The 13,146-nt window shown below is 41.6% G+C and overlaps 1 protein-coding gene across 11 annotated transcripts in view; it reads left to right on the forward strand.

Annotated features, from left to right (window-relative positions):
* PDE1C (phosphodiesterase 1C) overlaps positions 1–13,146 on the forward strand; it is a 483,269-nt gene that overhangs the window by 411,926 nt on the left and 58,197 nt on the right. For all 11 annotated transcript variants that reach the window (XM_074340964.2, XM_074340965.2, XM_074340966.2 and 8 more), the window contains 3 exons: positions 2,144–2,225; positions 5,792–5,912; positions 7,601–7,776. In XM_074340964.2, coding sequence (XP_074197065.1) covers positions 2,144–2,225; positions 5,792–5,912; positions 7,601–7,776 — 379 coding nt within the window. The remainder of the gene's footprint in view (positions 1–2,143; positions 2,226–5,791; positions 5,913–7,600; positions 7,777–13,146) is intronic.

Raw genomic sequence — 13,146 nt, forward strand, 5'->3', positions numbered from 1 at the left:
TCAATTTTTGTGAATGTCATGCTCTTGAAAAGTAGATCTATTTTCCTACTTGCAGAGTATATAGAATTCAGAGGATACCAGGTACACCAACCTTACAAATTATATCATTTAGATAATTTATATATCATTTTTTGAAACTTGATCTATCGTGGGTTGAAAATATTGACCTCTTTAGTAAAGAGGAAAGTGTATGAATAATTCTACAAGGGCCAATAGTTACAGAGTCATAAAATATCGTGTCAATCAAGTTGGACTCACCTATAGAAGTACATTTTTTTCATATGACTTTCTGCATATTTTTTCCAATTCCTAAGTCTATCTGTCCTCAAAAGGAAATTCAATGATTACCTCTTTGAAATAGGCTTTGAATAGTTGAGTGTACTCAGCTCATTAAATCCAAAAGATGTAAGTGGTATGTAGATGTGAGTGTGGGCAAGTCCATGCGTCGGATAGGAAGTTGTTTAATATGCACTTTTTCAGTAATAAAATCCAAATTAATGCTTATATCTTAATAGTCAAGTAGGTAGAGTTCACCACCTCCTCTTCTAAACCTTCTAAACATTAAAATGTACCAACAAGGCGACTTGCATCCCTGCTTTGTAGGGCATAAGAGTGGGTTTTATTTGTTTCTGCTGAGCTATCCCACTGACCCATCTGCACAACTATAACGTATGTTACAAATATTCTTCCTTCTCTTCATACTGCCCAAGTAGAAACAGCTCAGGAGTAAATCATTTTTATCACATCACTTGAGAGCTCGAGCAGCCCCCACAAGGCACACGAGACAATGAGGAGCCTTTGTGTCCCGCAGGGTGGCTCTCTGGGGATGGGTGCAGAAGGAACCGAGCCATCTCAGGACTATTCTGGAGACCTTTGGATGTCTCCAGCGCCCATTGTGACCCACTGTTCAGCTTCCACAGATGCCCACACCTTTTCCTTCCTTTCAATAGATGTTAACTGTGTGTGTGAGCTAGCAGCCTTTCTTTTTGGTAACCTGCCTTAGAAAGTAAAAGCATTCAGTTTCTGAGCCGGGCCTGGTTTTTGAACCATTACTCTTTATTTACTATTAATTTGTTGGTGATATTTATTATAACCAGCGTGTATTCAGTGTAATGAATTCACTAAATATTTCTCCCATCTTGGCTTCACTATTAGAGATACCTATTGGGAAGCAATCATAGTTCTTTTTATTTATTTACATCTATTTTCTCATTTAATCCTCATCATAACTTGATGTGGTAGAGATCATTATTCCACACATAGATATAAAAATGAAATGTAGAGAGAGAAAATCAACTTCCTACGATCACACAGGTAGTGGGAGAAAGGCCAGACTCAAGCCCGGGTCGGTAGCCATTCACCTGAGTGGATTCTTTCCTCATGAAATGAATCAGCACAATGTCACTGCTCCGTGACGTATGTTCCCTTTCCTCTGGCGTGTGGCTGAAGGGTTGAGCTTCTGGTTGAAGGTTGTAAAAACCATCTCCATCATGATGTAGAATTTCCATAGCACTTGCTCACGATAGTGACGCTTTTTGGTAATGTTGAAAATATACTGGCCAGAGAATCACGTTTTATTATTGTCTAACTCGATAAACACAAGTGATTATGTGCTACTCTGCTTCTTTTTTTGGTCTACTTTTCATTATGGTCCGAGCCCTGCGGTTAAGAACTCCCATTGTGTGTGGCTGTAGGTAGCACAGGGAGAAGAAATTCAAATCAGGCCAGTCTGAATTCGTGTTTTGAACTTCGCCCACAGCTGGGGGGGGGGGGGGCTCACTGGCTCCACAGAGGGCACAGGCTGACACTAGACAACTGGAGAACACGCAGTGACTGCTGTGTTGGCTCTAGGCCGGGTTGCTTTTCTTCCTTTCCTCAGGGGACCTGTTGCTACCTGATGAGGCTTTCTATATCACACACAGCATGCGCCTTTGCAGTCGGATGGAGTGATTGAGCCCCAGAGGGCATCAGACTCTTGGTGTCTTATATGCAGAGAAACAGGCCCCATGAGGACTTATTACATAATGAATTGTGATAATTAAAATAAAGGCCAGTGGCCTTCGTGGCCGCTGAAGTTGCGAGATAAAGTCTGGGTGGCTCAGCCTGCTATTGTTAATTTACAATGACCTCATTTTTTTTCTAGGGTGACAGAGAAGCAGAGCTGGGGCTGCCTTTTTCTCCTCTGTGTGACCGAAAGTCGACCATGGTTGCTCAGTCACAAGTAGGTACGTGTTTGCGAGCCCTTTGGATGGAAGGGAAAACCAGAGAGTGGTGTCCGGAAGTAAGCTCAGTTGCTCCCAGTCGTTCTCTGACTTGGAACTGGGCTCCACTCTGCTGTGCTGGGTTCCTGGCTTTGGCATGATGGACTGATGGAGCCGTTCTCCCCATCATTCTCCCTGGAATGTGGCTGGTTCATGGGGAGATTAGACAGTGACACTCTGCTGTCTCCATCATTTCCTGCCAAGAGAAAAAGGGACCTTAAGTTTCCAAGACAATGGCAAGAATCAGTGGCAGGAAGCCCATTCTATTTCAGCCAATCCATTTTGCATCAATATTGGAAGTCTCCATGGCATTTCTCTTCAATAATACTTCCTCTAGCCTGTTTCTAGGACATGCCCATTTCCTGGATGACCTCACTTCCGGGAATGCCTCTTTTTGAATGTTTCCTTTCTTTACTCCCTTCTTCCCTCCCCTCCTCTCTCTCTTCCTTCCTTCCTTCCTTCCTTCCTTCCTTCCTTCCTTCCTTCCTTCCTTCCTTCCTTCCTTAGTTTCTTCGTTCCTTCTTTCCTTCATCCCTTCTTCCCTCCCTCCCTCCCTCCCTCCCTCCCCCCTTAAAAACTTTTTAGCATCCCCTATTTTTGTTTGTTTGTTTGTTTAGGATAGCTTTTGTACTGCTTCTACCTTTTGTACCATAATATGTATGTATTCCAAAAATCCTCAGATATGAAAGTACCAGTGTCATAGATAAATTAAATGTCATCAGTACTCTCCACTTAGGAAGAGTCTGAAATCGTTCAAAAAATAAATTCAACAAGGACTTATTGATATTTTGTTCTGCGTGTTTTGAGTACTTATTCATTTTTGTCCATAATAATATATCAAGTCCCTGTTAGATGTAGGGCACTGCTCGGCACTATAATAGATGTTATAAAAAAACAAAAACAAATTATACATGGGACCTGCTCCCAAAGACATTGAACCAGTATTGGGTGGTGGGCAAGATGTTATGAAAACAAAATCTGTTGGAGTATTAAGGTGCTAAGGTAGAATTTTGTACGTGCTGTCATTGGGTACAGAACAGTGTGTGAACTATTAGACCCAGAAAGACTTGTGGAAGGGTAATATTTTAGTTGAGTCCTAAGAGATAAGTAGTCAGTGGCAAAGCAAATGGTGATATGTGTTAGAGGTGTGTTAGGGACAGCTGGAAGGGCATTTCAGACAAGGGATTAGCATACATTGAGCAGGGCAATTTAAAGCAGTCTGGTATGGTCAGGGGATTATAAACAGTTCCATATGGCTGACATAGAGGGTAGGGAGTAGAATGAAGGAAGGGACATGTTTGGAGAGAAAATCAGGCCCAGATTACATATTACATTAAGAATAGTTTGTGCTGTATACTTTCCTGCAGGAAATGAGAGTATAGCTAAAGAATTCTAAGTAGGGCTAAAAATGTGTATAAATTGATGTTTTAGAACAAGTCAGCAAACTATAGCCTATGGACTAAATCTGGCCCACTGCTTGGTCTTGTAAATAAAGTTTTATTACAACATAGCTAAGCTCATTCGTCTGTATATTGTTGATGGTGGCTTTTGTACTACAGTGGCAGAGAGAAGGCGTTGTCATAGATACGGCCCATGGAACCTAAAATATTTACTCTCTGGCCCTTTACAGAAAAAGTTTGCCAACCCCTGTTTTCAAAAGATTTCTTTATCAGTAGCATGGAGGATTAATTGGAGGGTTTTGTGTAAGACCAGAGGCAAGGAAACCAGCTGGGTGATTCTTGCAGGATTACAGGGAAGAGATGAGTGGCAGAATTAAGGTAGTACAGGGACGCTCCAGGACAGAAGTGGCATAAAGACATTGAGGATTTGGCTGTACCCAAAGCTAAGGTAAAGGCAGAATCTAGATTAAGTGGATGCACCATGGTACCATTTATAAGAACTGGAGGGAAAGCGAAGACTTAGTTCTGATTTGGCCATGTTGAGTTTAAGTTGTAAGAAAAAAAGGTGAAAATAGTGTCATCGGACACTACAGTTTCCACTTAAAATTATGCTGGAATTAACTTCAGTGTTTCTTATCAGGATACTGTTGTAGTAGATTGGGCAATTCTTATTTTGCCAATTACATTATAGGACCTTCAGTATCTTCACTGCTGGGCATTAAATTCCAGTATCGCCTCTACTTCAGTCATTGTGAAAACCAAATAAGCATTTACATATTTCCAAATACCACATTTCCTTTGGTATTTCATTTCCTTCCATCTTCATGTGGCTGCGTAATGAATTGCCACCAGTGGTTCCAGCTCATATATTTTCTTCTGATGCGTCGTAGAATACTTGGGTATTTTTGAGTTGTTGAGATAGTCATTCTAGCCCAACATCAACTATCTCCCCAGCATGGCCATCTCTCGAAGGTACAGTTCCAGATCTGAAGCCTCTCCCAGTTTCCAACTCTGTTTCTTCCAATTCTGTTGACCGTCTCCCATCCAGCTGTGTCCCCTGACCCTCAAGATCTAAGACTGAGCCCATCTGAGTCTTTCTCCCCCATTTTCCGTGTCTTCTCTGCTTTGCTGTTGGAGGTCTCTGACAGATCCCACCTAGCCGCAGGACCACCTCCTGTTGTGTCTGTATCTGTGCCTCTTTTCCATTCCCACTCACATGGCACTGGATCCTGCCGTTCTTACCTTTCCTTTGAGTTACTGCAACTTCTTCTAAAACGATTTCCCCAGACTCAGCCGCTCCCACTGTCTCCCTTCCCATCCTTCTTGCCAGATTAGTTTCCCTAAAGACCATTTAAAAAATCTTCTTGTGATGCTGCCCAAACATCTCAAGAGGCTTCAAGTGCCCATCTAAGTCCCAACCCCTCAGCTCAACCCTTAGGACCCTCCCTCTCTGAGCTGATGGTGACCTGCCTTCCTAGGCTTTCTCCATCTGACCACAAAAGAATCCCTAAGGCCTCATACGCATCCTGCATTTATTCCTATCCTTGTTGCTTTGCTTATTCCATCCCTTGCCGCCCCCCACTTCCCACCAGAGTGAATAGCTATAGGGCTCAGTACAAATAACACAACCTCCATGAAGCTGTTTGCAGCCCTCTCAGCGGGAGGGGAAAATATCCTCCCTCCCTTATCTTTCCAGGGGCCTTTATTGGGGGCTTCCCCTTTGGCCCTTTCCATGTATTCTAGGGGGTCATTTTTTTGTGCTCATTAATCTCTCCTAAAAACTCCTGAAGGCAGGCAGTTTATGTTATACATCTTAGTCTTTTATGCAGCACCCATCATGGCATTTGTTGCAGAGTGGATGTTGAATTAATATCTTTTAAGCACTTTATTGAACTATCTACTAAAAAAGTCATGGGAAAATTAAGTAGGAAAAATGGAGCTGACTCATGATATTCAAATCAAGGAATATAATTAAATGAATAAAACCAACCTACTCACTCCTAATCTGATCTGGAGCTCCTTTGTAAATGAGTTGTAAAAGAAGGGTAAGACTCGTCAGTTTCCAGGAGGAGAGATGGAAAGACCCGGGTTAATACATAGGTTCTCTGAGGCACTGCTGTTTGTCTGCAGGTTTTATTGACTTCATCGTGGAACCCACCTTCACTGTGCTCACTGACATGACGGACAAGATTGTCAATCCAGTAATTGATGAAACCTCCCAAACTGGTGGGACAGGACAAAGGCGTTCAAGGTCAGTGGAGAAGCTTGAAGGCTGGGGGTCAGCTTGGCCTGTCCATGAGGATAGAATTTTCCTTTTGGAAGGGATGGGGGTGGTATTTCATAATGATGTTTGCCCTATCTCCTTCTCATACTGTGTTTCCCCGAAAATAAGACCGGGTCTTACATTACTTTTTGCCCCAAAAGACGCATTAGGGCTTATGTTTAGGGGATGTCGTCCTGAAAAATCATGCTAGGGCTTATTTTCCGGTTAGGTCTTATTTCAGGGAAACATGGTAAGAGAGGTGTCTGCCTCTTTCTTTTCTCAGGGGAGTTGAAGTTCTACTATTTATACCCCCCAGCATGGCCTGTAAGGGAGTGACCAGGGTCTAAATCATGACAGGCAGGTACCCGGCATAAGCTCCCTCCCCCCCACACTCCCATTTTCTCTTGTGGTGCCTTTGCTTATGGTGGGGTCAAACATTCTGCTGCCATTCTTATTAGCTGTGCAATCTCAGGCAAGTTGCCTCAGTTTCCCCCTCTGAGAAAATGTTGATTATCATGCTCCTAGGTTGCAGGGAAGGTTAAAGGAGCTATTCAGCCTAAGTAAAGCCCGTGTAACAAAGCCCAGCACAGAGGAAGTGCCAGCAGCTACAATAAAGCTAACACTTAGTCTTATTAGTCATATTACTGCTAGTTAGTCATACTGCTACGGCTACCCCGCTCCTCCTCATCCATGCAAAACCTTGGAGTTTCTCATAAAGGAGAAAGGAGAGAAATAGATTGAATAGGAAAAAGAGAGGAACAGAGCAAGAGAAGCAGTAAATTGGGAGAAGGGAAGGCGAGAGGAATGTTAGGAGAGTGGGATCCCAGGGACGGACGCTCAAGGTGGATGGACCCAGCCACAGCCGAGGCGCCTGCCTGAGTCCCACAGGCCCACAGCTCTGCAAGCAGAGGGCTGAAACGTGCTCTGCTTGTCTAGTCAGCCTCAGGTGTTATTCAGCGGGTTTGCATTCATGCCAGTCACTGCTCTGGCCACCTGCAAGTGTGTGATACTTTTCTGTAAAGTTACCCAGAAGGATGGCACTTTCTAAATTTGCAAAGTTGCCCATGTTTCAAGGGTCAAGTAATAATGATATTTAAAAAAAGGAAAGGTCTCTTGCACGACTAGTGTCCAAGCTATCTCTGCCCCTCTACCTCCCCCCAGGAACAGGAACATAAGGAAATCAGCTTCCCCTGGCCGTGGGGATCCTGGGATCAGAGGCACCTGAGTGCAGGGGGAGGCCGGGTAGGAGAAAAAGACCTCAGTGGTGGGTTAACTTGGCATAGTGGGCAGTGTGGAAGCAGGTGGGTGAACTGTGGGATCAAATTGAAGCCTGCGTTCAAATTAGTTAATTTCAGAAAGTTGAAGACAGAAAAGTCATGTAGAGAATTCTAGTCATATTGAAAAAGAGGGTACCAATGAACAGATAAGAAATATGGGGAAGAGCGATACTCGGAAGGCTGAAATATTGATTTTTTTTCTCCTGCTGAAAACACAGAATTTCCCACCTATCATCTACAGAAAAGAAGACTTACAAACCTTAGGACCCAGGAATTTCCTGGCAGGAACTTGATGAGTGCAAACCACTTCTCATTTGGGCTTGCTCGTGGGCATGCATTTTGCAGACATTAACCCTCCCCTTTGCTGTGATTTGTTTGTTTGTTTGTTTCGTCCTCCAGTTTGAACAGCATCAGTTTAGCAGATGCAAAGCGGTCAGGTGTCAAGAGCGCTGGGTCCGAAGGAAGCGCCCCAATCACCAACTCCGTCATCCCTGTTGACTATAAGAGTTTTAAAGCCACTTGGACTGAGGTGGTGCACATCAATCGGGAGCGATGGAGGGCCAAGGTACCCAAAGGTAAGCTGCCATTGGGGTATGTTCCAGAGGGCGTGGCCCACCCACTCGGCACCCACTCACGAAACAAGGCGTTGTGCCCCCTGATTCACAGGTGTTGCACAGGAAGTAGAATCTCAGGAGGTAGATTCAAATTGCTGAATGGTAGCACCTGCCCACTTTTGCCCTTCAATTATATCTAAGACTCAGTGCACCATAGAGGGATGCAGACCGCCACGCCGCCTGACAGTGTGAGCTTGATGCTCTATGACTAAACTCTTCTTGGTATGAAGGTCGCACAGCGGATGGATGTTGTTATTTCTTGGTTTCTGCTCGGCCATCTTGTCATTCTCATTTCATATCACGTGGCACAATTATGAAGCCTTTATGTCTTCTTTTATCTAAGCAAAGCCTGGCCCATCGCCACCTCAGTCATTATGTTGAGACAAAAGGAGTTGTAATTTCCTTACGTGCATTTTCATCTTCCTTTGATGTTTACAATTTCCTTTCAGTCATTACTCAGACTGATCTGCTGAGATGAAGGTACCCTGCAGGTAAACAGAAATCTGCAGAAGCAAACATCATCAAAATTCAGATCAGGAAAGACGGGGACGTGGTTGGCTCTTGGTGCTCAGAGGGAGCTCATGCCAATGGATTTGTGGAGGCAAGCCTTCCACACCAGCCATTTTTATTTTTAATTTTTATTTTTTTGGCTAACATCTATTGAGTACCTGCTGTGTGCCAGGCTCTGTACTCCATACCGAGGGTGCAGAGATGAGTAACACACATCCTTATCATCAAAGCTCACAGTCTCCTGGGGGGAGGGGATACAACTACAGATTTCGTTTCAAAGGAAGAATGGAGTTTGGTCAAGGCCTTGCACTCATCGCCAGCACCCACGAGGCCTGAACGCCCCTCATGTCCCAAAATACATGTCGCATACTTTTATCCACCCAGCTACACAAGTGAAAAGAATGAGAATGGCTGGGAGAGCATGTTCTGGCAGTCGTGGCCCCTCATACATTGGGGGGCTGCTGCTAATACGGGAGAGAAGACACCTCACTTGGAGTTGGAGTTATGCAAAGTCCAACCACTGTGGCTTATCCACAGAATCCTGTCCAGGGGGCTGCTCATTTCAGGTGGGGCAAAGCATTTGTATTTATGGTGCTTTTAAGGCCTCGTTGGGCCCTTACCATTTCAGGGCCGATGTTGCACTGAGCTGTGGAGGGAGCCAGCGCCTCGTCCATATTTTAAAAGCAGCCTTTCACAGTTCCTTTAGATGCCTTCAACATTTAAATCCTCCCTGCTGGCAGGCGTTGCAAGCAGAGATGACAGCTACTGCATCATCTCCAAGGAAGCACCCGCTTATAATCAATTACACTCATTACACTTGAAAACCCAATTCCTGACAACACCCAATATAAAGACGTACTTCAAAATAATTTGTTTGCAATTATCTGGCTTACTAAAATTGCCTTCTGAAACTAATCACCTGAGGGAGCATGAGCCAGTTTCTTTACCAGGAGAAAACTGGCCCTTTGAGAAGGACAGGTAAATAAACAGCTAATAATTTTTAAATCCATTAGGCATGCTGATAGAGATATGCTTAAGCTATTGTGGAAGCATAAAAGGACTTGTCTCTAATGCTGAGTGGGGTGTTTGGAAAGGCAGCTGGTAGCCAGGACTTGAAGGATTGCCTGGGCTTGAGCCCTGAAGGTGTTGTCTGTAGAAATGAAGAACAGGGAGAAAGGGGATGGACCTGGCACAGAGCCTGGTTCTGTGTATTTTGTGGGAGGATAGTTTGGCTTGCAAAGTGGGATAGGACAGAAGCGTTGTTCAAGGTCACTTGGAAGCTGGGGGTCAGCTTGGCCTGTTCATGAGCATAGAATTCTTCTTTTGAAAGAGATGGGGGTGGTATGTCATAATGATGTTTGCCCTACCTCCTTTTTATAAGAGAGGTGTCTGTCTCTTTCTTTTCTCAGAGGAGTTGAAGTTGTACTGTTTCTACTCTCCAGGACGACCTGTAATGGAGTAATTTCAGTTGTTGGGGAGAATTGACTCCCTATCCCATGTCTTGTGCTCTTTGGGAAATTCAGGTAGATTTTTTGAGAACATTTAATTTGGGGGAATGATAAGGCACATCACAGAGTTGATGCAAAGCACAGAAATAATTTATGTAAAGAGCTGAGGACAGAACACACATGCGGTTCGTTGCCTGTATGTGTTAGCTGTTCCTTTTAAAAACTGGAAAAGAAAGTTAGAGGTTTGAATGCAAAGTTAAGAAGATGGTGGTAAAGTAGCAACCTGTAACTATCATTTTGCAACACGTTCAGCCTCCCGGGGATGCTGTTGACTGTTGGATGGGTGTTAAGAACCATACGTTTACATCTGCTTTTCTGTTAGTGATCAGTTTGTACTTGATTATCCCAGGCTGTTGTGTTCTTTGTTCTTTTTGTCCCCAAGAAACTCTGATTTCAAGAAAGCTTCCCTGCATGGGGCACTTGAACATATGTTGTTATTAAACTGAACAGAAATGGGACTGGATCTAAGGTCTTGGTTTTATTAACCAATCTGATTTACAAAGCTAGGTAGACCAGAACCCATAGCTGTCAGGAAAGACTAAATCAGTATTTTTTATAGCTCTCAGACTGGAAGTCATTTTCCCAAGCAAGAATGTGTTGGTATAACAATTGGCAAGTCTGGTCAATATCAATCAATTTCCATTCAGTATTTAATACTTTTTAAACCATTTTTTCCTGGTGTAAGGATAATATGTGTTTAGGTCCTAATTCTGAACTATAAATAAAACCTCATATATGTATAAGAAAATTTAAAAATCACTCATCTCTCTAGTCAGATATAACTATTATTGAAATTCTGATGTAATTCTTTTTAGTATATATATATATATATATATATATATATATATATATATGTCTATATATACATATATATGCAAAATTTTTCCCATAAATTGGCCTCATAGTATATTATCATCTTGTATTTTACTTTTCTGTCTCTACTTTGAACACTTTATCCTGATACTGAATATTCTTAGAAAGGATAGTTTAAATGTTTCCATTGTATGTCATTTCATAGTTGAACCATCCCTTTATTATTGAGCATTTTATTTCCAGCTCTTCATTATTTTATATAATGTTGTCATGAATATACAACTCAACAGTCTTTAAGCCTCCCTCTGATTATTTGTCTGGGATAAATTTCTAGACATGGAATTCCTTGGTCAAAGTAAATGAAACATTTTTAAAGCTCTTGATATATATTATCAATTTCTCTCTGGAATTCTTTTTTTAACCAACATTCTCTCCCTGTAGAAATATGGTGAGAGTGTCTATTTCCCTGTATTTCCCCATCTTTATTTTTGTTATGAAAATGATTATATTTTTATTATTGATTCATAATAACTCTTTATATCTTAAAGATGGTAGTTCTTTAGTTGACAAAGTATCTTGCAATTTCTGTTCTACCCCAGTTTGTCATATGCCTTTTAGCTTTGTTTATGTTCTTTTTTTAATGCATCCTATTTTTATTTTGCTAGAGATAAGCATTACATTTTTATTGAATTATGTTCTTATCAATGTAAATATGAAATAGTATATAGTGATACTCCTTTGCAAATGCTGATAAATTTATTGAATTTTAACTTACTTCCACATTCACTCAGTTTTGATTGAAAAAATATGAGATTTCCAATCTAGGTGATTATAAGTAAATTATTTTATAATTAACCCATCCTTTAATATTATTTTTAATATATGCATCATTTTATATCTAGCTGAACAATTTTTTTAAACACAAAGATTTACTAGTTTTATTGTCCATCATTAATATATTTTCCTCATTCTTGAGTTTTTAATACACTTGAACTTTTCTGTCAGCTGGAGCACTTAGAAAGGTCCTGTGGGAATACCTTCTGAGTCCTTTGATGTCTAGAAGTAACTTTCTGTTGTTCTTGTATATAATTGACAGTTGACTATTAAAAATTCATATAGTATTTTGGTTGTTTTTTTTTTCAATTAGTCAGTTTCTGTCTTTTTCTTTCCCTTTCTCTGTTTGTAAGTAGTTTAAATAGGCATTTCAGAAAATTATGTCAAGGGATAACTAACCCGATACCATTTTAACCAAGAGCCTATGATATCATTATTCAGAAGGGCAAATTAAATGAAGACATTGATGTATTTTTCCAAAACTGTGCAGACATTCAGTGTGAGATAGAACCAGTTCTCAGAAGGAATGTAATTCGTGGATCATGAAGGCTTTACTCTACCTTAACTCTTTCACTGCTTGCTTTTGGCCATTTCATAACGCGTCACACCAGCACAGAGAGTCTGAAATGGGATTGAACTACACATCTGCTTTCTGCTAGACTAGAAGCCCAGGACTGCCGAGCAGGTTGAATCTCAGACCCGAAAAGTGAATTCTCTGTATACATGCCATCGCTGGGACGTGTCAGCACGTTATGGATTCACTGTGCTCTCACCTACGTTTTTTGTCATTGTATGGCAATTTTATTTATATTAATAATTCCACCAGGTATATAAAAGGGAATCTGATGACAGTGGAACAGACCTACCTCCTGTTGATTTATTTTCTATTCTCTTATTGATGAGTTTGCTTGTTTCTGTCTACTTCTTTTGAGAAGTACCAATTTGGGTGCTGATTGTTGATCACACCAATATCAGATATTTTAGAAACAGGAGCAAGAGATGGGAGTAGAGAAGTTGAAGGACATCGCAGAGCTACCCAAGGAACACAGTTTCTGCAGGGAAAGGAACCATACAGTGGGGCTGGCTCATCTTGGAGCTGGGAGTTGTCGTAGGAGCTACCATTCAGTAATTTAATTATGAATTGCCCACTGTCAGCTGTAGTTGAGCAAAAACAGATTTGCTTCTGAAATGTACCCCCTCCCAGTTATTTTTTTGCTAGACTTCCCATAGAAAATTGGTCTGACTCAGTTGTCAAAGGAATTTTTCTTGCTCAGACAATAGTTTAGGCTCTCTCGTAGCAAACCGGACTTGCACACCTTCAGTTTTTAATCAAAATCGTTTTTATCTTGGGGATATTTTGAATGTTGAAAGTTTGCCACAGATTCAGTGGGGGTTCAGTGCAGGGATTAGAAATTATTTTAGCTGAAACCTCAGTGTGAATGAATTCTCCTTCCCCATGCCTCAATTTCCCTCTCTGTGTAGTAAAAATAATCATCTTTTTACTCACCTACATTAGTGGTTAAGGAAACTAACATTTGTCAAATGGCTGATTCTCTTAGAGCAGGACTTCAGAGTTTGTACACTTTCTGTGTTTTACGCCAGTCTAGATTGCCAATGATGGAATGTGTACAAGTCTGGTTCATTGGCAGGTGGGGTGACTCACACC

Source organism: Rhinolophus sinicus, chromosome 4, assembly GCF_057876585.1.
Source record: "Rhinolophus sinicus isolate RSI-liver-muscle chromosome 4, RSI-T2T, whole genome shotgun sequence".
NCBI classification, from domain to species: domain Eukaryota; kingdom Metazoa; phylum Chordata; class Mammalia; order Chiroptera; family Rhinolophidae; genus Rhinolophus; species Rhinolophus sinicus.